The 26,336-nt window shown below is 34.7% G+C and overlaps 2 protein-coding genes across 2 annotated transcripts; both read right to left on the bottom strand.

Moving 5' to 3' along the window:
• Positions 1 to 63: 63 nt before the first annotated feature.
• LOC124640540 (plasminogen activator inhibitor 2, macrophage) lies at positions 64 to 13,667 on the bottom strand. Its single transcript, XM_047178321.1, has 8 exons — positions 13,541 to 13,667; positions 11,959 to 12,005; positions 3,787 to 3,905; positions 2,518 to 3,217; positions 2,207 to 2,412; positions 1,240 to 1,425; positions 710 to 848; positions 64 to 535 (listed from the first exon to the last, which is right to left on the bottom strand). The coding sequence occupies exons 2-8, from the start codon at positions 11,975 to 11,977 to the stop codon at positions 348 to 350; spliced, it is 1,557 nt and encodes a 518-aa protein (XP_047034277.1). The 5' UTR covers positions 11,978 to 12,005; positions 13,541 to 13,667; the 3' UTR covers positions 64 to 347.
• A 7,014-nt stretch (positions 13,668 to 20,681) lies between these two features.
• On the bottom strand, positions 20,682 to 25,982 carry LOC124640542 (leukocyte elastase inhibitor-like). The gene is made up of 7 exons (XM_047178324.1): positions 25,868 to 25,982; positions 24,349 to 24,620; positions 23,414 to 23,627; positions 22,901 to 23,112; positions 22,252 to 22,437; positions 21,636 to 21,936; positions 20,682 to 21,280 (listed from the first exon to the last, which is right to left on the bottom strand). The coding sequence occupies exons 1-7, from the start codon at positions 25,887 to 25,889 to the stop codon at positions 20,985 to 20,987; spliced, it is 1,503 nt and encodes a 500-aa protein (XP_047034280.1). The 5' UTR covers positions 25,890 to 25,982; the 3' UTR covers positions 20,682 to 20,984.
• Between the last annotated feature and the right edge of the window lie 354 nt (positions 25,983 to 26,336).

Raw genomic sequence — 26,336 nt, 5'->3', positions numbered from 1 at the left:
TAACATTTTTTGATAAATTATAGTGCGAGGGTATTTGAGCAGGTATCAATAAAACAAAAGTGGCCAATTCAAATAAATAATTTAATCTTAACCATATCACAACATTACAAAAAATAAATAATAACTTAAGTCTAACTTACAAACTACGCTGTGTACTTTTTCATAATCAAATGCATCTGGTCTTTTATTGGAAACTTGTACAAATCTCACAGCAAGGTATAAAAATACATCAAAATACGAGTAAAACGGGTGGGCTCTCGAGAATGCCGAAGGCAGACGTTGACAACTCTTCAGAGTATGAAAAAGAAACACCAAAAGATGGCGGTAAGGACTTAAAACTTCAGACTTTAGACGGGAACCTCGTCATCGATGGAGAATGGTTTCTCGGGGTCAATGACCTTGCCAGCTACTACGACTAGGTTGTCAAGAGTGTCGAGGATGTAGAAGATGAAGGGATGTTCCACGTTGAACTTGCGGAGAGGCTTGGATGGCGCAAGAGGCAAGTTCTTCGACATCTCAATTACCGGGTTGGCGGCTGTGAATATAGACAAATAATTTAGTTACTGTGAGTAAAACATTCAATATCAAGAAATGAATTATTTTAATGGTATCAAATCATAATGAATTGAGAAAATTATTTTGGAATTCTTGAACAGTAAATATTTGACCAAATTGAGTACTTTTCATTTTCAAATCCATATTAACCAACCTGCAATTTGAGAAGCAGAGCTGTCGGCATCGTCAACGCGCACAGCCACATGTTGTACCAGCTCCTGCACAAACAGACCCTCGTCTGAAGACACGCCGGTCAGGTCTGCGTCGCGGCTGAAGATATTGCTCACTCCAAACTGGATAAAGGAGAAAATGTTTATTTTACGTTGTGACTCAATGAAAATAATGTTGTACCAATAACTGGTGTTAATGAACGTTAAGTAGAATATAAAATATTGATAGAAATGTTTGAAGGGCCTATTGAAAATATCTCAAAAATTACAAATGATTAGGGTTCATGTCGTAGGGTGGTTATACTTATAGTTTAGGCACCACATAATGGAAACCCCATAAAAGAAGAAATATCAAAGAAGAAGCAATACTTTCTATAAACTTATGAACAAAATTATAATTTAGGCACCACATAATGGTGTCTAAAACTCCATAAAAGAAACATCAAAGAAGAAGCAATAAATCAATAATCATAATCATTTTACTAATAATCATAATCGTTTCAATGTTACTAACCTTAGCTAACGCAGCGACAGGCTTAGTGGTAGTCTCCACAGAGAAGGTAGGAATGGAAATCTGCAGTTGTTCGTCCTGTAAGCTCTCTTGAATGTCGGAGAGTGGTGTGATGGGCAGGTCTGCAGTGAGGCGGGCCAGACCGTCGCGGGTGCGGGGCACCACCAGCAGCAAGGCGTAGCGACCACCCTGGTGGAAGTGATAGGTTTTATTAAAGTTAAAGCATGTTCTAGTAATTATTTGTGATCAAATAAACAGTATTGGCATCTATCGTAGCAATATAACCAGCCTTTAGCTATACGTATAACTGATTTTGACGTTTCAGAGTAGGTGCACACTATACAATTTTTGTCGACCGATAGATGATATGATAGATGATAAAGGCGCGGCTCCACCGCAGTGCACGCTGTGCACGGACACGCGGCGCATTTTAGCTGCGTGTATTCATTTGTTTGACAACGTGGGTCTACGTTTCCACTGAAGTACACGAATATGACCCACGACTATGTATAGCGTGGCACGGCGCACGGGTAGACCCACGCTGACAGCGTTGAGCTACGTAACCGCTTACAACAACTGCTCTGCGATAACCGAGCTGTGCATAGTCGTGGGTCTTATTCGTGTACTCCAGTGGAAACGTAGACCCACGTTGACAGCGTTGAGCTATGTAACCGCCTATTCGAGCAAGCCACGCGTGTATCAATGACGTCAATTCATGCGTAGCCTCTACGTGGGTTGCAGTGGACACAACAACATACATTTTCTTACAAAGCGAAGCTTAAGACACGTGTGTAGCCTCTCCGTGCACCGCGGTGGGCCCGCGCCTTAAGCCTAGCTAGCCTTAGTTTTCATTTGTCTATTTACGGCGGTTCTCAATATTCTATCTTTAGGAAAAAAAAACAACAGATAAACAATTGAATCTATTTCGTGGATTCCCTTTATGAATTTGAATATTGTAAACGTTACTCACATCATAAGGAAGCTTGATAGCCTCCGCATCAAGCTCAGGCAGTGACCCAGTCTTGTAGGTGCCTCTGGCTTTCATCATGGTGACCTGCTTCTTCTCAGTGTTGGACTTGTAGAACACGCCAGGCTCGACGAAGTCAAACGGTGTCTTCCACGAGCCTCGGAAGTACATGCCGTTGAAGATGATCATTAAGGAGTCGGAGATTGATGCTGAAACAAAAAGGACAAATGATAAAGCACTTTCTATTATTTTTTTTGCATAGGATTAGTTTTAAGATCTTGTTTTGCTTAACACTACTACAGCAATAAACTTACTTGATTTCTTTCCCACACTGTTTACAGAAAGGCTGGACGAAACATCGCGGACCTCATTCAGAGTTTTAAGACTCCTAGCGTGGTTCCTCGCCTCAACAGCCACCATGGTTTCCTCATCATCCTCCGATTCAGTCTTCTTAGGGAAAGTCTTCACAAGCTTGATCTTTTCCTTAATGTTCTTTGCAGGTTTGTAATCCATGTGGGAAATGTCTACTTTCTCAGGAATGTCATCAACAGCAAATGAGATAAGTTTCTCGTCGGTTTCTTTAGGAGGCATCATTTCAGGGATTTCTTCATTCTTATTATCTTGAGTCTTGTCAGAGATTTCAATTGTGAATTCACCCTTGTCTTCTTCATCATCATGCATGTGCTGTTCAGGGTTGTAACGCTCAACGGACCTCACTTCAGTCAGGTAGTAGTCTTCTAGAATCTTTTTGTAGTCATCGTTAATTGTGTAGTTTTTGTAAATGTAGAAATAGTTCTTCAACTCAGGCTGGTTGTATTTGTACTCGTGATTGTTCTTCAATCTTTCCATTATGAAGCGATATGTCTTTCTTGTAAGGTTGGGGTCCTGAGGTAAATGTAAAGCGGACACCAGCTGTTCCCTCGTCTCACCACGAGCACCTTCTGCGAGGATAGCCAGGATTGCAGAGTAGCCGAGGGGTGAGAACGCGATGTTTTTGTCATCATCGATGTAGCCCTGTAAATGAAACATTAAACTAAGTATATAAAAGATTCCGAACACATCGACCTCACTTGTATACTTTCTATAAACTTGTGAAGAAAATTATACTTTGTACACAATATCTCTTGGCTTAGTTGTTGCCATGCTATTATTACCACGAACGCTAGCCTTTGTGAAAACATTCGTGGTCGCTTCGATCTCCACATTCCTTCGTAACTAAATACTCGACATCAATTAGGCCTGCAGCGAAACAATTAGTGTGGCTATTGACTGGAATCCATGTCGTGTACCACTGTAGTCTTATGCACTTACTTATATACCACCCTATATAGTTTTATGGTCATTTCTGGGGAAAACTCCCATGTTACGAAAGTACCTAACTTTATTCTGGTTCTAAACATTCCTATTGTATCTACAATACAAAATATGAGGAACCAACAAAAATGAGTTGACAAAATCAAGATCTAAACAAAAACATTTTCTGCAAAGTATGTAATATTAAAAACAACTATAGATAGTTCTTTCTATAGTATATGGTCTCAGGGCTTATTAGTGATAATATAATGATGATAGATGATGATTACCTGGAAGATAGCAGTGGACAGTTCACTGGTGGCTTCTCCTACGAAGCTGGTGTCTTTGGGCGCTGTGGATCGACCGCCGCGAAGCCATCGCGCACTGCTCAGACCAACCACGAACAGCACTGGAAAGTAAAGGATAATATTGTTATCTGATGAAGTTCATGACATTGTCTTTGAGGAAAGGCAGGTTAAACGAAGATAATAAGATTAAATTACTCAAAAAAACATCCATTAACATTATGATCACGTCTAAGAGAAGGAAAACAGTTGCCAGAATTGCAATCAAACAATTCTGGCAACTAACCAAAACCAAAAGTAAGACGGAACTCCGTAAATGAATGATGCAGTCACGAAGCTGATGACAAACTTAATATTTTGTAAGATATAACACGTCATTCCCGAATGGTAAAAACATTATCAAAGACGCCCGTTACTGCGATACTTTATTAAAATCGTTAACGCACCGAAACAAATCGGATCTAACATGCATCGAATGCAAGCACTTCAAATATTTCCATCATCACTAGCAGTTGCACTAACATTCTTAACGTTCACATTTACGCGATCATTTGCCATATTAGCCTAATTACCGAGTTGTCAACAATCCATGTCCTTAATATTGACTCGATTAATTCTCGATGTAACTGTTCCGAACAGTATCGATATGAGACTGGTTCTAGAGACATCTCGAGATGTGGGTCGAGAACGTAGCGGTATCGATGCAGATTATGTGTGTTCTTGTGACCGTTCGCTGCAGGACAATTTATTAATAGATCTTAGGCATGGGTTACAGTGTGAGGTGGGATTTTATGGTCATTTTGAAGGCTGTCTTTAGTAGACAAGTCACAACGTTTTCACATGAAATAATTTAATAGTTAAAGATCCTGTCAATGTTTAGTAAATTCTTATTAGAATAAGGTTTATGCTTTTTATCTTTATATTGACAGGTAAAAATTAACTTTTCCTATTTTGCATTTAACATAGTATCGAAAACAAGTTCCAATACATGTTTACCATCTAGTCTAGAACGTTCAGCTTTCTCGAGAAAGCGATTTCTTCTTCGTGAAAGTTTTCGATTTATTGTTCGCGTAAAGTCATCTCGCGATATATGCATAAAATTAGAATTTATTGCGAAGCTGTATAATAGTAGGTTTATGATGATTGCGCAATTAATCCAGGCAGTTAGTCGTTTATTAGATAGTGCTTAGTAGACATATTTATTTCACACTTCACTGATTTTATTAGACAAATTAGAATAGATAGATAAGATTATATTTAGCAATTTTCTAAACAGACTTTTTCGTATTTATTTATCTTCCCAGCTTTCATCCTATCATCGAATACAAAGAGATAGGTGCAATGTTAAAGTACGTGGTCATTTTCTTTCCTATTATATCAGTTCATTTCTTCCCTTTGATTTATTTTGAGTACTTAAAGATTTTGTTAAGGTAACAAAGATTAAGTACTATTTTTAACCGATATAAATGATCCTGGAGCACACATCTTCGACGTTGACCTATCAAATAGCAAACCTATGAACATTCTAGAAACTACGAGCACTATCCTAATTATCACCATTTCATTAATCTCACAACAGCATCGCATTAGTGAGTAATTACACTAATTGCAGTGTGCTTGCAGTGCGATTGCGTGCAGATTATCGGCACAGCGCGGAGTACGGGACTGTGGGTGCAGCGTCACGGTGGCTTGGTGCTGCAACGGTATGCATTTGTGCTAGCGTAGAGGTAAACTGGGAGAAAGACTTTCTTATACTATGAATTATTAAATATAATCCCAAATAAATTAAATCATCATTTAATTTATGAGACATTCCATAGCTGTGTATGTGAGGAGAAAGATAAAGCTAAGTATTCTGTTTTTGGGAATGTTACACGCTATCGGAAGGTCGGTAGAAGATTGATCGATTTTATCACTCATTCGTGCAAACAGCGTAGAAAAAATATTTTGATCCACTGTAATTAACTATGGAGAGATCTTTTTTGAGATGGAATGCCGCCTCGTGAACTTGATTAAAAAAAGTTTTTCCTACATATATATTTATTTCAAAAAGAGACAGACAGAAATTCGACTCATACCTAACTAAAAAAATTCATTGACTCAACAAAAGTACCTATTGGCTGCACCTAATGGCTTACAAATCTCAAGTATTAAATACTCCTACATCTGAACGTTGTAAAAGTAAAGACAACTGCACAAAGCATGGGAAAGGCATGCGATTGGTCCAATGTGAGGTAAAGTAAAGCACGCTGCGGTGAACGCACTGTGCTGACCCTACCCATTGTGATCGAGTAGCGTCAGCAAGTGAACACTTAGCGATGTTAGCACTGTCATGTGTGATTTAACGGGTTTTTTTTATGTCATTGTCATCTATCGTAAACTTGATGTTTGATTTTTGGCTGTCTTGTTTTGGTTTAATTAACTTCGTCATTTCTGCGAGAATATTCGTACTACAGAGGTTTGTAAACAAATGCCTAAAAGAACACGTTATCCGTAGTCTTTAAAACAAAACAAACAATTTCAAAATGTTGTCCCATGGCAATACTTAGGCATACTAAACGCACTATCAATCCTCTAGTAAACAATTTTAAGAGACACAAAAAAAAGTATGGATTAGATTCAACTAAAGATCAATCAACCGGTTCTTTTTGCGCAATTGACAGCTATTTAATGGATCACATTTTTGATCAAGCTTAGCCTTAGTTTTTTACAGATACCGTTACAGAAAATATTCTTTATTATTAACAAACACACACGACATGACTAGCTGAAGATATTTAAACCATTTATTTACACACATTTATGTCACACATACATACATTTATGGAAATAATAACTCACTGAGTGTCAGTATGACGAGGGACACGGAAAAATGGAAGCGGATGACATATTGCGCCGACCCCAAATAAAATTGGGAACAGGGAAAATTGGGAATATTTAGAAAAATCTATTTCTATTATTTTTGCTCGCCGTACTTCGCTCTCTAAGTGCATACCTCAGTCGAAAGTAATCACAGCGGCACAAAGCAAAATAATAAACTTTGTTGTTAACTCCCAGTACTAGCACATACTTGTATAATTGTACGCCAAGTGACTGCACATGCATTTCTATGTCCCTGTATAAATACCGAGTAAAACAATGTACCTACGGAGAGCAATGAAATGTGTGATGAATCGAATTTGTTGGCTGTTTAATTTTTAGACTGTGGTCGTTACACCATGCGTTTTTTTTCGGATATGCTAGTCCATTGTTGTTAATTGTAATAGATAAGTGGATTTATTTTCTTGTATTTTAAAACTTTATTGTCTTCTGCCAACGGTTTCACCCGCATCCCGTGACCCGCGCTTACCCGTACTTCGCGCACCCGATTTTTTCCCTACCAAACAAAATATAGGATGAAATTTATAAATGGGCAAATTTTTTTCAAATCGGACCATTAGTTCCTCGGATAATGAGTTCAAGCCACAAACAATCCCTTTACCTTTATGACAATCATAATTAAGATAGCAACAATACAACAAATAAACAATATTGGCCTTACTACAAAAACTTTAACCCCTGTTTTACACTTGTCTAAAAAAAATTTGGCTGCAAAATGAACCATATGTCAACGTCATAATTTGTCATTTTTTTAGACAAGTCTTAAACTGACGTTTAAAAGTTTTTTTGGTAAGACGGCCTATGTTTTTCTTTTTAATGCTAAAAGCCTATATCTACACAGACAAACAATAAAATCGACTTTCAAGCAAACGCAAATACAAAAGCAATTGTCATGAATAAAGTTTCACACATTATGGCAACTGCATTCAGTATTACTATCTCGTTCTGCGAACATTAATATTTATGCGACAAGATCAACGCGTGCGCACAAACGCATCTCTGTTCATTTACACGACTTAAAAACAACTTTCGGATTTTTATTACATTACATTAGTTTTAAGTAGTTTATATAAAATATATATTAGTATATGATTTAATGTTATAATATTTATGTATAGTGTTTTCTATGGGCCTTGATGCCTGATTTAAATAAATAAATAAATAAAATAACAATTACTTTAAAGATTGCGAAGCGATTAGAAGTGTCAATATAACTGAGCATTCCTAATTAGTTTATTGAATACCTACCTATAATAGGTAAGTTAGATTGTTAAACAAATGAACAATTGCAATTATGTTTAGCAGTACAAAACAATGACGTATAGGTCATTATTGATACTGATAATCAAGTTCAACAAATCTTAAAATATGTGGTAACTTTGTACTATGACGTATTGTAAGATTTTCGAAATAAAGTAATGCCTTTTTGACCTCTTGTTCTTTGTATCGGAGGTCAAGAAGGCATTTTTTTTAAGTTTATTTGTTTACAAAACAGATGCACTTATAGTACCTACCTACACTATAATATTTCGGGTAACAGATACAACCACAGATAAAATATAAAAGAATGCAGTCACGTATCAAAGAGTTATGTGGAGACGAGAGGCCTTTGTCTCAATAGTTTTTGTTAAACGGACGGATGTCCCACATTGAAATTTAAATTAACTTCTCAGAAGCACACAGGCTGAGTTCTAAACTAATACAGATAAATAAAATTGTACCTACTTAGTGTATGTTTGTTTAGGAAATTGTATTCGGTTTTCCTTTAAGACAATTAATAATTTTAAAATGTAAGCTGTCCTGTTACTCGTCCCGTAAACTTATTTTCAAAATTATTTTTATATAGGTATATGTGTCAAAATGGATGGACCGATTTGCTACTTATTTGCAAATAGCTATTGTCATAAGGAGTTACCTCAGTATTTGCTACGAGGATCATCAAAACGGCTGGGCCGTATACATAGCTGATCTAAGTACTTTACTAAAGAATTATAGGGAATTTACTAAGGCAACATTTCTTAATGCAAAAAAAGTCTTTAAAATTTCAACCGCAGGCATCGCCGCAGATAACAAATAGTAATAAATACCTAACCTTTGCGCATCTTGTGAAGTTTATAGGAATTTGTAGGTAAGGTTAAAACGCGCGAAATATTACTCGCGGCAGAACCTTAAAGGCTTAACGATCATCTATTTTATGCAGTTGCAACGATATGGGTCTATGGGCCTGGTATGTTCATAATATCCTTGAGGAATGCTGGTAGATTTAAAAATTCTTTATACGCTATTACGAGGCATTTTCTCTTGTAAAGCATTGATATTGTTGGGGATTTCTGTGACATTTTGAGTTCATTCACTCAGGTAATGTTACGTGTATAATTAAGTAAATAGATTAAAAATCTTCATTTATCACCAACGTACGTTCTTATCACAAATATGAACCATATTTTCTAGCGAGAACATTAAAAAATTTCCAAGGTTTGTTTTTTTAATTCTCATACATTGTTTTGCAAGTAATAATCGAATGCCGTAAACCAATGTTAGTCGTAATAGACAAGTCACGTTGTTAGCTTGAACAATTACTCAGAAAGTACTTATTAGCACGATATAAAGCCTACCTCAATAATAACAATTAAAATAAATGAAGGCCACTAGCTATGGTAATACAAGACAAAATTATAATAATCCTATCGTTAACAATGCATTGTAATTGCACGTTTATAAAATTGCATTTGTATAATTATAATAGTAAAAGGTATTCATATTTTTGATTAGCTTAGGTACACTTAGAGTACCTATTTCCACACTGCAGACACCCGTAGTTTGACAAAAAATATACCCATAATCTTGATTCGTATCAAAGTTTTCAGTTTTGTCCGGTTGAGCAGTCAACAGCCTCGTAGGCTGAACTGCAATATGCCATTTCAAGAAAAAAAAAAGTTTTCAGTCCTATACTTGATTTTTGCTACGTGCGCACTACCACTCATCCTTATACCTACCGATTTAGGAGCATAAACAAACTATCGTAAACGTATTAACAATTTTGATCGATAAGCTTAAAATATATTTACTTTTAATAAACATTAGCAGATCCGAATGTTTTGAATAGATTTTTCCTCATGTCTATAATTTGATTGGTCTTCCTTCAAATTCCTATCAACAAAGTGCATTTGACTTTGCATTTGTCAAAGTCATTTTTTCCAAAAGTATGTTTTCTTAGAATCAATTAAATACTTATCTTGATTTTAGATTAAATTTAATTTACGAATGTTTTCTCTAATGTGTAAATATACTACTTTCAATTTTGATATGCATTTAACCTGAACTTTAAGTTTTCTCGGTTCACAACTAGGCCTTAACTAAAATACGAATATTTTTTTACCAAAAGTGTCTACATAAAAAGTTTAATATTATCTACTGATGTATGTAGTTGACACTCGAGGTATAAGTAGGTTTTTATCAAAAACCGATAAAAATAACCTCCTCAGAATTTAGATTCTTCTCATACTTGCAATAAAAACATCTTTACAATCTTATGTTCGATCTTGTTGATGAGCTCATAACTTAGATAATTCACACAAATAGAATATGGGTATGATTTAAGCTGTCACCAATTTAATTCATTTTGTGTTTCTTAAATAATAGGGTTTGCCCTCAAAATAGTAGATTTGTCACCAAATGTAGTCACCAAACAATATAAAATCATTTCCACAATAAATTACCGAAAATCATGGAGATATGGGGTCAAGTACCAAATAAATGATTTTGTATGTATTATAATAGGTTTGTCCTAATAGTATTTAAGCAAACTAATTTAAAGAGATCACCAATAAATCATATATTATATCACTAGAAAATTTCATGAAGGTCTAAAAATGTAGGGTGGTCGTCATCATCATTTCAACCAAAAGAGTCTACTACTTAACTGGCCATGTGCCTCCCCCCAAGGGCTTTAGTTTCCACAGGTAGTATAAATGTATTTAAATTAAATTTCTAGCTGAATAGTAAATAAAACAATTAATCAAAGTCAAAATAATCAATATTTATTGTTAAAAATCTCACTGCCCGCGCCCCGCATCGTATGATCGTACCTACAACCAACCTACAACCCATTCGTTGAGGCCCGAAAGCGCGCCAATTTGTCTCCCTTCCCTTCCTCTTCCCTTTGAACATATTTTTATTAAAATTATAAACTGATGTATTAAATTGGTAACGAATACATTATTTTAATAACTGAACGAAATAAAATGTAACTACTGTATTGGTGACAAAATAACAAATAAAAAGGAGTCGCAGTCAGGGATCGATTAATCGATTTATTTGGTGACAGATCTACCATTTTGAGCACCAAGATATTATTTAAGTAATAAAACTATTATTATAAGAACGAAGTTTATATTCATGTAATGCACTACAATTTTATTGGTAATCCATCTCATATTTTACACATTATATTAACAATAATTTGCTAATTCATACCTGGGAACACTCTTTGTTTATCTGAGAACGAAAATATTTCGTGGCGATAGATCTATTTATTAGGTGATACAACTTGATGACAAATATAAATTTTGGTGACAAAAAATATAGTTCCCATAGAATATGTCCTAACGCTGCGCAAACGCACTTGTTGGTAAAATTGTCGTAATAACAACCAGTTGATGATAGAAATGTTTAATTGATATCTATTGATTGGATTATGTGTGATTTAATATGTAGAATAGAATGAAAATTAAATTTCCAAAATAGAAAAGTGTATTTCTCATTAACCCCAAACTAGGCTTTAGCATTTTGAACCTTAGACCCTAGGAAACCTAAAATATTTTCAGAATTTAACTTATTCTCTTTTTATTGAATCATGTGGTTACTTGTTTTTAAGAGTGTAGATAGTTATATAGTTGTTGTCAATAACATAATTTCATTAAGGATTTAGAATAAGTATCATATTTTTAGGAGATTTTTGTATTTTTATTAAAATCATAATTAATGAAAACATAGAAAAGTCTAGATTACAAATAAAATTCCAATTTAGAGATGACTCCTGTCTTACGTTTATCTCATTACACTAACTTGAAGGTGGCCTAAAGAACCAGTAAGCTAAAAAACCGGCATTTCGCTTTTGTTTCGCCAAATGATTTAATTACAATTTTAAATTAGTTGTCAAAGAAACTTTTGACTTTCCTTTGTTCCATCCTTTAACACCCGAATCCCGAAGGACGACGTGAAAAAATATTAAAAATATTTGTAAGTTAGTGAAGTATGCATTTTTAATAAACTTACCCAATAATAGGGGGCGCATTTTCTGTTTTTCAGCTAGTCCGTATTATCTGGAAAACAAAAATATTAATTAGACTTTAAAGTGTCATCTTAGTCTAAAATCTGAGGTTTTAACGAATTTGAAATAAAATAATTAAAAAAAATCTTCAGTAGTTATCTATTCGGAATTCAATAATCTTCAAAGGTTGGAGTTAAATGAAATACCTAATTAGTAAAGTTTAACTATTTAAAAAAAAATCTCGACTCCATCGATTCTGCCAATGGCAAGAGAGGATAAGTAGGGACAATCAACCCAATATAGTTCAGCAAAAATATATTCTGACTCATACTTAACTGACAGAAAAACTTCTAAGAAAAAACACCTATTCGACACGCTAATTAATTTAAAACATTATAAAAATATTTTAATTTTGAATATAAAAAAAAAACAAATGATAATAATATTAAAGACCAGTTCTTTATTCGAAAATTGAAAATTCGAACTTGTTTGAATTTAAATAGCATTACTAGATATAACTTACTGACAGAGAACGATCATCTGTCTATCAGGGCAAAATGTTTCTTAAGTTCTGGTCAGTTAGGTTTAAATTCATTTTTGATGTGCAAACGAGTTATGACCGTATTAATTATCGGGAGTTGGTTTACAATGATTTATTGACAATAAGCTGTGGAGGCGACCTTGAACTTTTGTCAAATTAATAATTTGCCCAAAAGAGGCGCCGAATATAAATATCTATGACATGTTTGGCTAGCTATTTTTCCACGAAATAAAATAGGTATTTTTTATGTTATTTCTACATTCTGATAACAGAAGTAGGTATTGTGTAGATCTGCAAATATTGGCCACTAATTTTAAAAGAACGATACGTATTTTTATGTTCTGAGATAGACCGAAAAACAACCAATATAATATTTTACATTCATAATTAACGTTGTTTAATAAAAGTTATTTATTATGTTTACAATAAAACATAAATTAAGAACCTCGGTCACGGCCAGGCAAAGGAAACATCCTGAGGTACCGTCATCTACCTAAATAAGATATAAGTAAACCGACTCAAGGAGGACGAGGTGTTAACTAAAAAATAATACTTAATGTCCGTTGACAGTGCATAACTAACACGTGGCACAAGAATTTAAGAAAAATATTCGTCATTACATATTTCTGTGTTAGTCTCATTTTTGAAAACAAGTTTTAAATGCTAAAGTTAAAAATTAGTCAACTATTATTGAAGGCATTAAAGGTGTCTTCTGCATGGCCAAAAATCATTAAAATCTGCTATTGGTAATCAAAAATTCACTTTGATAATTAAAAACGTAAAAAGTAGGTCGAAATTGTTGTTCGAAATTATTTATTGATTTAATAACTAGCACATGAAATAAGTCCTTGATCAAAGCTCAAAACCTACTAACCTAAAGAAAATTAATATAACCCATTAATCTATACCATAAAATAAACCTTAAACCGCGAATTAATAAAGGCTTAACCTTAAAAGGGCCCGTTAAGCTACGCATAACAAAGCGAGTTTGACCTACATTCTACTAAATGTCAACGGCCGACTTAAAATAGTTTGCAACTACTTACATGCAGGCTTGCAACACAGGCACTATGTAATTAAAAAAGTAAATACACTTTTTTTTTATTGTAAATGTCAAAAAAGCGCGGGAACGTACGGCTGCGCTTGAGCCCGGTTGGATAGAGAATGACGTGCGCGGAAGCTGGCGAGCCGCGTTTATATCTAGACATTTAACAGTTATATTTGAAGAGGCTACGGTGGACATAGAATAGGCGCCATGGTGCCGTATGGTGCATTTCTATTGGTTTATTGTTCTGCAGTTGGGTGGCCGTGCAGGTTCGTTGGTTTGGTGGGTTTAGTATAAAATTGTTGAACTGAAAAATTGGTACAGCCTTTATTTTGATTTTTAATACTCGGTCGGCTAACATTTTTGTAGAATATTATGAATTTCTACAAAGTCGAAAGGAATTCATAGACAGTAGTAAGCCTTGTAGTAGAAAAACATGTAATGATAGGACAGTTAAAAATACTCAGTCAAGTAAACAAACAACTTGTTTGAATACGCGAAATTATTTGGCAAAGCTATGTAAGTAATGTGTGCTAAACTACCAGACATAGTGGCCATAGTCAGGAAATGATAGCACCCATATTGATAGTCAATATTGTTTTTGTTAAAGCTGTTATGGCTACACAGAATATCTACCCAGACTTATACAACAACAGGAAGCTCATAACATAGCCACCATCCTTATAGTTTGTAATCAGCTCTTTCAATTTTGTCCCCTCTTACACTTTATTTACAAAATCGTGAATCAAGTCGGATTCTTAAAATGAACCCCAAAATATTATGTCTAAAACTTGAGGTGTCTATTCTAAACATTATAAAGTCTACACGGTCCTGGGATATCGAGCACGCGAAGCCAATAGACGCAACAAATGAAAATCAGTGGTAGAAAGGCCTGCAGAACTTAGCGCCACATAATATTATAATACTCGTTTATCTAATGGCCATCAATTTCTATATAATTTATGGCGCCTCATTATTTACCTTAGTTTTCGCGGTGAAAATTTTAATAAATAAGACATTTTGGGCCTCAGATCTTGGTGGAGCATATTTTTTTCATCATAGTAACATAGTTGTACACTTTTTATCACAGCATTTTTGAATAAGAAAATATAAAAAAACGAACTAAAAAATAGAAAATAAATTTTAATGAATTTAAATTAAGAAAACAGTGTTAAAAATTTCAATGAATATAAATTAATAATAGTGTGAATACAAAAAACAAAATATTTAAAAAAAGCGTGGGGTGCATGGTGTCAATAGTTATAAATATTTTATTGACAGATATGAGTACAGTGATTTTCATTTCGATAATATCTTAAAAAGCACCCCACGCTTTTTTTAAATATTTTTTTTTTGTATTCACACTATTATTAATTTATATTCATTGAAATTTTTAACACTGTTTTCTTAATTTAAATTCATTAAAATTTATTTTCTATTTTTTAGTTCGTTTTTCTATAAAAAGCGTGTTTTTTAGTTTTTTTAAACTATTATTTATTTTCTACTTTTTAGTTTGTTTTAAAACTATTATTTGTTTTGTAGAAAAAATTCTCTTTAGTATACAAAAATTTGTCAATATTAGAGAAAACGGCTAAAGATAATTATTGGAAATAAAAATTAACATCGAGTTCTGCCTTATCGACTGTAGAGAAAAATTCTAGAAAATTTTAATTAATTTTCTTACCTTATCGACTATAGATGAAAATTATATAAATTAACAAAAATCATATTTTGCAAATTGAAAAGCCTAGAAGTCGGTGTCTAATGGAGTTTCTAAGTTAATTTTGCCACCGACTTCTAGGCCGATGCACCTAAAATTAGTTTTTTTTTTGCTTTTTAGTGTTTTGGGAAGTCGGTTTAATTTTTTTGTATAAAAGTTTTTTATTTAAAGCTTTTCAGTGATACGAATAGTTGTCACTATCCATACAAGTGGGAAGTTCTCATCAATACAAAGAATATAAGTCCAAACGAGGTATTTTACATATTCAGTTGTCGAGTTCCCTCGACTTTCTCTGGTCTCCATCATCAGGTCAGCTCCAAACCTTCACTGTTGCAAAGGTCTTGTCAATACAAATAATTTAAGCCCAAACACGAGGTAGTTTACATATTCAGTTGTCGAGTTCCCTCGACCCTCTCTGGTCTCCATCATCAGGTCAGCTCCAAATTTTCACAGTTGAATAGTGCTTTTAGGCGTACACCTGAGTGTCAAGTTTTTACCCTATGTATGCCTACAATTTTTGAAGGTTGCCCTCGATTTCTCAGGGTTTCCATCATCAGATCCTGACCTGATGAATATGGGGCCAACTGGCAGCTATTCCGAGTCGAACAAAAAAAGAATCACGTAAATCGGTCTATAAACCTCGGAGTAATCGATGTGTATGTGTAACCTCCTCCTTTTTGGGAAGTCGGTTAAAAATGGAATAATTTTATCAAATTAGTGTATTGTCATCGGTTCTCAATAAATCTACAAAGTTTGAACGAAATCTGGCCGTTTAAAGTGGGTCAAAATCGCGCCCAAAGAAGTCGGTTACAAACATACAGGTGAAGCTAATAAAAAGCGTGTAAAAAGCACGATTTATTCAACTAATTTTCGAAAGACACTATATACTTAAGCCCTTTTATTTTGCGTAGAACTTTCACATTTATTTATATTTTTCATTCATTTAAAGACCTATAATTTTATAAGCTAGAGATGGCAAGATTTTTCTTAATATTTTTTAGTAATTTAAAGTACTTACCTAAACAAATGCGAGATTTCCTCTCCGTACGAAATAGGAGACGAAGCTACTAATATTAGGATTCCGCGCGTGTTCACCCTGTGTCGGGATTAGTAATTACTGAATTTAATTAATGTCTAATTACTTGTAACGCTTATTTTAATTCCTGTCTGCAGATTCAGTGTCTAGCAAAATAGCAATCAACAACATAGTAGCACTATGTTCGGTAATTTGATTTATCTATCTACTGTAAGAAAAAAATGAACTTACTGCTAAATTGCTTCCTCTGCTATTGCTTCTCGAATTTGCTATTTCAGATACCTAGATCAATTTTGTTGTAAAAGCAAGTTACTTAAAAAGTAGCCTTAATAATGAAATAATTGAATTATAATGTACCATTATAACTCAATGTCTTACTGTCGTACTGAAAGGTTTTTACAAATCCGTCTCTTCGAACAGTTCCAGCGCGTTAAAGCAAACAAATTCAGATTAATCTATGAATTTCTTCAGGCAATAACTTTCAGTAATTTTCTGTTTTGATTGATATATGCAGGTGCTAATTTTGATAAGTCAAGTCACCTAGCAATAGTAAGAGAGACAGTCAAGCAGACATACCCATAATATTAATAATTCATTTCATAATACCAGTCTAGTCTCGTCACTTCTTCCTGCGGAAGACATAATACTATCTACTAATAATACTAGGAAGTTACTGTTGTCTGTTTAACAATTATTTTAAACAAGCGTGCATTACATACGATTGGGCGATTGCATGTGCAACCGTAATCTAGTGATCAGGAACTCCACTTTCCTTGTGTTATCGAAATGAAGGTGATATATGAAATTCACGTGTAAGAATTGCAAAGAAATCTATCATTCAATTTAAATTTTAGCGTGGATAGGTTTACAGCTCTCGTCAAAGAATCTGTCTACGAGTGACTTTGCGATAAGAACCTAGTCAAAATATGTAAGTATACGAACAAAACACTAGCGTTAAATAATTTAGACGCTCTGAAATTCATCGCCATTTGACGCTTTCCGTATGCGGAACAGAGTAGTAATGTTATTTGGTCACAGCTATAGAAGATTAAAACGATACAATAAACGATTGATGGATATGAAAAGGACTATGGCTGTGTTACCTGTAAGATGACATCAGATAAAGACTACTAGGATAATGAGTAAATAAATAACGGTGTGCAATTCAAAGAAGAATAAAACTATAAACATAATATGATTTCATCATATTATTCAATATAATGATCAACAATGTATTAGATAATATAAATATATGTATACCGCAATACAATAATAATGGGGTATTTATATGAGAACAGGCGCCGTGGCCGATGTATAAGGAGATCATAGCTAGCCGCACAGGACATATTACATATAGTGCACGAGCATTTGCGCAGATATAGGTGCACTCCCTATTCCTTCACTGTCATAACCCGATCGAACGACAATCGGACACTACCGGAGGGACATAAACCTCAAGATCGACATTACCGCAATATAACCTACTTCTAAATGAATTTCGAAAAGTAAAATTTTAAAAGTATTGTCCAGTTTTTTTTGTGAGCATTAATCATATGCTTAGTTCTACTTATTATTGTTCTGAAAAAGAAAGTTTCCATTGTTTTCTGGTAAACATGAACAAACAAGTGTGCGAGCATAGAATGGTGTAATCAAGGTGATATACTTAACATCTGCTTAAATAATGACCCAGATATTCAGTTGGGACTTATGGAAAGAAGACCATGAAAATTGTCCTCATTTCAGAGACCCTTTGTGGCCCGGTTTGTATTTAATATATATTTTTCATTAGAAGCCTTGATTTCGACACCTACACCAAGGATAATTAGGATCTTCAATCAAGTCGAACTAGAGTCTTAATTTTTTATTTGAATAAATAAAACAAACACACATCTGCAAAGATTTGGGCCGTGACAGTGAATCGAGGACATTCGCGGAAAGTTTAACCAGTAACCAATGTTTCGATTCTCCATGCAGTGTTGGAATAAAATATTGCATGCTATCACATGCTGATTTATCTTCTTGCATGTCCTCGCATAAATTATTGAATTTGCAACGCGAATTGATTGTTAAATATTTGACAATGCTGTCCCACTTTACAGTGAGCTCAAAATTATTGTATCGACGTGCATTTGTTTTTATTCTTACTTTTTCTATATCATCAATCTATCTAGGAGCTGCTATTAGTGAAATATTTGTTATTTGAATTTCGAATAGTGGCTGGCTAATAGTGAATTAACTCTACGCTAGTTAACTTGACCTTCTCGCTTCTGGTACATACTTGCCTACTGGTATCTAAACGTTGGCGAAGCACTGTGCTTTTTCTAATAACACAAAAGGGGTCCTAACCTTCACTTAATTTCTCATTTCTCGTACGTTAATTTCGCGTCATTTTAGCTCGTAATTCAGTACAGAACGGTACTTGAACGAATTATGTCTTGACTGAGCCACTATCAACAATCTAGCTGATTACAGAATGCACGACTTTCAACTTACAACGGACAAGTTCGTTCTACAATTCACCTTTAAGGTTCAAAGTTCACTTTGGAATTATTTAACTGTTTATTTTCGTTCTTTGGGGAAAATAAAACTAGTCGTCCCACTACTGACTACCTGTAGTTAAGCTTTAAGACTTTTGTGCCCTTCTCAGAATCAGGCAAGATAGTTACGAAAAATAGCTAGGTAGGTATATATGTATTACTACATACCTGTATGCAATCTTCACGAGACATTCAAACGAAACTTCATCCAATCATGCTTGGTTATATACGCGGGCTTGATGATTAGCGCTCAATCCTTGTCAATCCTGTACTTACATGAGAGGAGACCCGTGCTCAGCAGTAGGACGATAACGGGCTGATGATGCTGTAAAGCATCGCAGGCTCGCTATTATTGGGATTTCAAAATCCTCTAGCTATGCTAGCTATTTATCTACAAAGCTTCGCCTAGCCTTTTCTCAAAAACTTTCCAAAAAATTTAGTGTGTCGTGTCAAGTTTTTATAAGTAGTGTATTTCATGACCCGCAAATTGAGGTCTTGTATTTTTTGCACATCCAAAATATCGGTCGCTGGCTTTAAGCATAGTAATAAGAATACTTGAAGTTTCAACGTTTGTGCTAAAATTCCACTTCTAAACAGAAGCCTGTTTTTGCAAGCACTAATTTAATAATGACCCCAAAGGCTAGTGTATCGGATTCCTTAGTGATGTCATTATTACTTATAGCTTTGCGAACATTTTTATATACAACTTAATGGTTATATTCTTTGCTAATTTTATATTGATCACACCTAATTAGTCAAAAATAATCACATTAGGTGCTTCAAAAATATTGTGAATTGATATCTGATAGTACTATTACGTAGTAACTATTATAGTAATCTGTGGTACTAGTGATACTACTAAAATGTAGGGACGTATGTAAGCACACGACTCCCGAAGAAATAGACCTATTGCGTCTTTAATTTTTTTTATTGTGGTCTTTTATTTATTGATTGCCTTAATTAAAAAAAAGATAGATAGCGCTTTTTTAATAAACATAATATTTGTTAACTTCAAAGCTTTCTCTAGCAATTTACATTAGAATCTAACTTGATTTCTTACATGATTTATAGATCTGCTTCCATCAGGTTATGTTGAAACATGAATACTAATGAAGTCTAGAACTGGAAATTATTAAGTATTTTTATAGTACAAAGTTAATAATTTTTCCATCCTCGCCAGTGAAAGTCTTGAAATATTGTAGACACAACATTCTTTAAGTATCTAGTAATTTTTTATTGATGAAGGCGGAAATCCAATTAAACTCACTCCGGTTGATTTTCTAAGGTGTGCCGGCTAGAACTGTTTTCTTTGTAAGTAATAACTAACAAAGCTACACTTAATATTTCAACGTTCATTCGCAGCTTATAATGAGAATATACGAAAGTGATTATGTTTGTATACAATTAGGGAATTTAAATCCCAAAAGGATAGATGGGATCCCGGCATATGACTACATATAATTTACATTCCTTTTGATGCTAATATTATAAATACGGATATTTTTTTGCTAATCGGTCACGCTAAAACTACTGGATGGATCTTGATTACCTTAGTAGTACTTGTATGGCATCATCATCATCATCATCTCATATATCGAATAACATAAGGCTATACCAAAAACGTGAGATTAAGCTAGTTCTGAAATAAATTCCTGGTGAATTATTTCTCGTCATAAAAAAGTCTGTTTATACTTACAATACAAGTAATATCTGTCTATACTTACAATGCATGTTGTATGTTGTATATCCACATTAACAATAATGTAGTCATAGTTTTCATAACTATTCATAACATCTGTAATAATAACACAATATGGTGGGTTGCAACACCGGATAAATTAAACACAAGTCACAATGTCATACATATAATTCACATTACGAAATAACAATATTTGTTCTATACCATTTCATGAGCAATCTGTTCAATGATAACAATTATTTCCGAAATTCTCTTAATCTATTTTACCTTGCATTCTGAAATTAAATTATTTAAACGATTTGATCCTACACTAGTCTATATTTCAATAACTTATCTGTCTATGGGTTTGCTTACCTACTAAAGATGTGACTTATGTCCAATTCATATCTGCAGCAAGCAAGTAAAAGATAGATAATTTATTGAAATCTGTCGTAAAATGACTATCATTATTTTTTATCCTAAAAACTCAGTAAATCTTTGATACCAGTACCTTTCAGTCTTCGTAGTTGGAGTGTTCGTTTGTGTGTCTGGGGTTGGGTCTTCGTTCGTTTGTTGAGTGTAAGGGTAATCTGTGCTCATTTCGCTACTTGGTTTGTTTGTCGACGGCTGACGATCCAAATACTGGCTGAGGCTAGGATAGATCGGAGGAATAGGTATCGATGGAGTCATTATTAAGGTGGTATCGTTAAATTTCTGCGATGACTGAGTTCGGACCGCTTGGGGTGGCGCTTCTGGAACTACAGTGGAACCTGCAACAAATATACGAGGTTAAACAAAGAAGTAAAGCATCGTAGATATAATTTTTACTGAGACAACACGAAAAACAATTCGTAAACAAACAACTTTTTTAGAAATAGACTAACTGCGGTTTTCTGATACCTAGGTATCTAATCCTTGGTTTTGCGATTAGAGATTAAAATGTAAGATACTTTATATGGAGCTAATGTTAAAATTCTCTATTCACAAAACAAGGAACTGAAAGGTTATAGAAAATCACCGTTAGAAAATAGTATGCAAAAACCATTAATTAACTAAGGAGGTTTAAGCAAACATGAAAATAAGAACATAGATTTTTTCATACTTAAAATTCATAGATATAATTACCATGTCTATTGAACATATCACCCATATCAACAACCTCAGTGGGGTCTTCAATCATTCCTTCAAAGAGGACCACTCCGTTGTCGTTATCATAAATAAAGAATACGAAGGGTCGGTCCACTCTCAGTTGGACTTGACTGAAGATCAGAGGCACCACCATGCCAGCTGTGGACGCTGCAGCTATGGTTCCTGTCTCGTCGACCGACATGTAGACTTTGTGGAAGATACTGTTCAAGTAAGCCGGGGTCCCTTCGAAAATGCCCGACAGGTTTGCTGAAGGAGTGAATAGAGTTGTGATGCGCATCTGGAATTTGAAGAGTTAATTGGTTATTAGATCCACTAGGTCTTTGCATCTCGTCGATCTAGGTGTGTTCAATCCAAAATCGGTCAAAAACTATCCTATTTATTTGTTCTAAAGTTAAGTGAGTTAAAGGCAATATTAAGGCGTATGATTGTTGAGGTTTAAAGTCATGATCCTGAGAAGATACTACCCATAAAGGTCACTACTTAAACTTTGCGTTAGGTACGTTTTTTTTTTTTTAATTTGATTGGACCAAGGTTTCATGTGTAAATGTCCGTTAACAATCCCAGGAAACAGATGCAAGTTAGCAATACTCACATTTTGCAAAGCTGCTACCATATCCTCATCATACTCCACGGTAAACTTGGGCATGGTGAGGAGCACATCAGTCTTCTCCATCAGCGCCATGATGCCGGCCAGCCCGATGTACGGCAGGTCGCGGATGAGAGCCTGGCCAGCGTCCCGGTCTTGTGGCACCAGGATGAACATAGAGAAACGGTTGCCCTGGAGTAATGAGCGTTGTTATGAGGGGAATAAGCATTAATATCGGTTCTTCTTCTTCCTCCTACCCTGTTCGCAATTTTATTTGGGGTCGGCGCAATATGTCTTCCGCGTCCATTCTTCCCTGTCACTCGTCATACTGACACTCAGTGTCGGTTAAACTGGAGGTATTGAATTTGAGACATTCTTGTCTTGTATTGCATTAGCATGAATAATATACCTTCGCGAAACCTTCTCTTAAAAACCCCTATTAATTCTTATAATAAAATCGTGCTTTTACAGTAGGTATATCAGTAGGTATATATTCAGTAGTTCTGTAGTATTCAGTGTTCAGTAGGTAAATACGAACCATAATTTTGCCCTACCCATTTAGGCATATGTTAAGGATGATCTAGTTGAAAAATACCATGTTCCCAGTAAGATTATTCACGGTTAAAAACAGTATAATATTTGTTGCAATAATTACTTGGTAAGGCAGTTCCAAAGCGTGCGCTCTCAAAGTGTCGACGAAGGCGTAATTGAGTTCAGTATCTAGATCCATCATGGCGACTTGCTTACAGACGCCGTTTTTGTAGAAGCACTCGGTAGGAGTCCGGCTAGGCTCGAACTCGTGTAGCCAGGTGCCTTTGAAGTATAGCGCGTTTGTTACCAGGAGTTCCGTTACTGGGCTGATTTGTGCTGGAACGAGAAAAGGTTATGAGGAAAACGATATATTTTTACAGATATCTATTGTCTACATGTGGATTCTTCTACATACTAACTTGGTAATCCAAAGGTGCCCAAAATGATCAAATTGGACGGACTCGTAAAAACAGCTTGGATTATCTATATAATTAGCACCTTCAGCTTAAAATGATATAGCTAAATTATTCGCAGTCAACATCGGCCTACACCGAAAAAAATATTCCCCGGATTCCAAAATGCTATGCCGTTTACAAAATTCTAATTCTCGACATTATAGCCAAGTTTTACAACCTACCTTGATCAATAATATCGGGTATATACCCCCTAGTCTTCTTATTCACCCAGCCGTTGATAAAGTTCTTCGCAGTCGCAGGGTTCCCGAAGTCCAGTTTGTTCACCTCTGCAAAGTATGAGCGTTTCACCGCCATCTCATACTCTTTCTTCAGTTGAAGCTTCTTGGATATAAATATGGCGTTTGCGTTTTGGACAGTCACACTTGATGTATTTACCTGGAAAATTACGTTAGTCTATTTAATGAATAAAGTAAGAACAAAATGTGCTGGAAAAATGTATTGTTTTATAGTGCTACCAACAAATCTACATAAAGGTTACTATGAAGATGAAAACAGTAATCAAATTAAAAAAAAAAAACAACCTACATTTAATCCTATTTTTAGAATTTGTGTTTTTTCATAACTATTGTGTGATTTAAAACAATTCAATTTATCAATTACGAGGACGTAGCATCATGTATCTTTAAAGCAAAAGTTAGACGCGTCTCAGAATCTTTCAAAATGGACCCAACATCCATTGAATCAGGCCCTTACGTCAGTATACTTGTACCGGAATGCAGGCTGGGAAAACCTAGCAACAAGTTGCTTTAGGTTCGTCCAATAGCGTCGCCTGTCATAGCAAGCCCAGCTTTCAATTATATAGTACCTGGACCTTGGGATTTTCCATTAAATGCGCTGATGTTATTTTATATGCATCATGCAATTTGTAAAATGGAAGCTTATTTTTGTATGCCAATATAATTTAATAATCTATCATTTTACATTTCAAGAGTAAGTCTTCAAAATACTTTCAGCAAAGAATAATCTCAATCAAGACTTGATTAAGTTGTGATCCATAAAGTTTTGAGTACCTAGTACAACATTTTTGCCGACTGGTTTTGAGTACCTAATAGATATTATTATCGTATCGTATATACCTGGTAGCAAAAGTTTTTACCTCAAAATCCTTCATAAAAACGCTCAACTGTTCCCTGTAATCATGTTTATCGGGAGCCAGTCTCAAAGCAGTTTGTATTTGACTAGCTGTCGGACCTCTTGCACCTTCTAATATCATTGCTAATGTAGACTTGATGCTGGCTGGAGATACCATGATGTTCCCGCTCTTTCCGTCGGTCACAGCTCGAAAGAGGTCGATGTCAAAAAAGTTTAGACGCGAATTTGACACGTGGGACAAGCAGTCCAGACTTTGGAATGAAGCGAAGATTAAAACTGAAATGAGGAAAATGAGAATTTGAATTAAGAATGTCTTCACGTAGGTTATATACCTACGTCAGTAATGTTATTCACAAGTTGTCGTATTCCTATAATGGGTTTATCCTATTATTTTTGAATTAAGTATAATCCTATTGAAAACTCTAATAAACAATCTTCAGGAACAATACGGTATTTTCCGTGTTTTTAACCGGAACTGACCTATTGTAACTTCTAACTGGACATTCAATACTACGGGCTCGTAAAAATACTCCTTATCGGCGAGTTTCAAATCAAACTTCCGCCGTATCAGTATTGCAGCATTTTAGATCAATTTTCAAATTTTGTCTTTATTCAATATTTATCTAATTAGGTAGGACTTTATTTAAGTAATCTCGTCCATCAAAGAAATAGTTTACCTGCTTGTTCTGGTTAAGTCGGAGACGCCATATAGCTTGGTATTTACTTACTAACAAGCATATATCTTAGTGCGATAATCTTAGTAATACTGAGTCGTTGAACGTTCAGACTTTCAACTGAGCGCTATCGCTGGTCTTTATCTAGGTTTTCGCTACATTCCTTATATTCTACATACTTTACATGAATCACGCGCATATAACAAGCTTGTTTCACAAATTAATAACAACTTAAATAACATAAAAACTCTTTTGCATAAATAAGCACTTTAGATTAGGGTTTCTGTGTTTGTTTTTTGGGTCAGAAAAAGGTTAGTATGAAAGTGTGTTTTTGGAAAAACCCATTTGGAGGGTGTCTGAAGATGACCAATTCATAACCGCATGCGTCTTACCTTAGCAACATTATTCGCGTTGTAATCATTTTACATTGTTGAAATACTAGGAATGTTTGCTTTTATTATTATCTACAACAATATATCGAACTATTTTTAAAACTTTATCTGCACGACAGACAAAATTAATTTACAAATTACTACCGGTTTTGAAGCAAAACGATGGAGGTCGTTTCGAAGTTATTACCTACATTCACATTTGTAGGAATTTTAATGCATGTATTTATTATATTTGAGCACAATACACAGCCTGACAAATTGGAACAATATGATCAAAGTGTCAAAGATCATGTAACAATGTTAACCAACGTTACTTAGCTATACAAAACATTTGAAAAACAAAACTTTCCTAATTCCATTTCATTTTTGAACACAAACAACTGCGAATAATTGCGATAAAACATTACAAAACAAGAGAAGTTAAACGTTATTTAGAATTAAAATATTATTTTCTTACCAGTAGCTATTATTCCACGCATTTTGGAGGTTTTTAAAACTATTTTCACATAATCGTATAACACGGCGGTAGTCGCTTGACTCGACGACCACAAACAAGTCAGTACATAAACAGACTGTTCTGTGAGACTGAGTCAAGAAACAAGAAATGTGACGTCACGAGCTGACACATACAACCTTTTCGTTTTGAATACCAAACAAGTTCTGCAATGGAGGTTTTATTTATATTCGGTTTTATTTTTAAATCAGGTTTCAGTTTTCATTTGTTATTTTTAAACGCAATGCCATCAAGATAGCTTTTTTCTTCAAGAAGATCATCATCCTCCGAGCCTTTTTCCCAACCATGTTGGCTTCCAGTCTAACCGGATTCAGCTGAGTACCAGTGCTTTAAAAGAAGCGACTGCCTATCTGACCTTCTCAACCCAGTTACCCGGGCAACTTGATACCCCTTGGTTAGACTGGCGTCAGAC

The sequence above is a fragment of the Helicoverpa zea genome, chromosome 21, assembly GCF_022581195.2.
Source record: "Helicoverpa zea isolate HzStark_Cry1AcR chromosome 21, ilHelZeax1.1, whole genome shotgun sequence".
NCBI classification, from domain to species: Eukaryota; Metazoa; Arthropoda; class Insecta; order Lepidoptera; family Noctuidae; genus Helicoverpa; species Helicoverpa zea.
Note: the sequence above shows the minus strand (reverse complement) of the source record. Positions and strands in the feature narration are given on the sequence as shown.

Coding starts and splice junctions, on each gene's coding strand:
- LOC124640542 (XM_047178324.1), bottom strand. CDS start 25,889: ATGCGTGGAATAATAGCTACTG. Junction 22,438..22,900: donor CTTTGGAACTGCCTTACCAA/GTAATTATTGCA, acceptor TCATTACTCCAG/GGCAACCGTTTCTCTATGTT. Junction 21,281..21,635: donor TGATATGTTCAATAGACATG/GTAATTATATCT, acceptor TATTTGTTGCAG/GTTCCACTGTAGTTCCAGAA.
- LOC124640540 (XM_047178321.1), bottom strand. Junction 3,218..3,786: donor TGTCCACTGCTATCTTCCAG/GTAATCATCATC, acceptor TTTCATTTACAG/GGCTACATCGATGATGACAA. Junction 536..709: donor CTCTGCTTCTCAAATTGCAG/GTTGGTTAATAT, acceptor CTATATTCACAG/CCGCCAACCCGGTAATTGAG.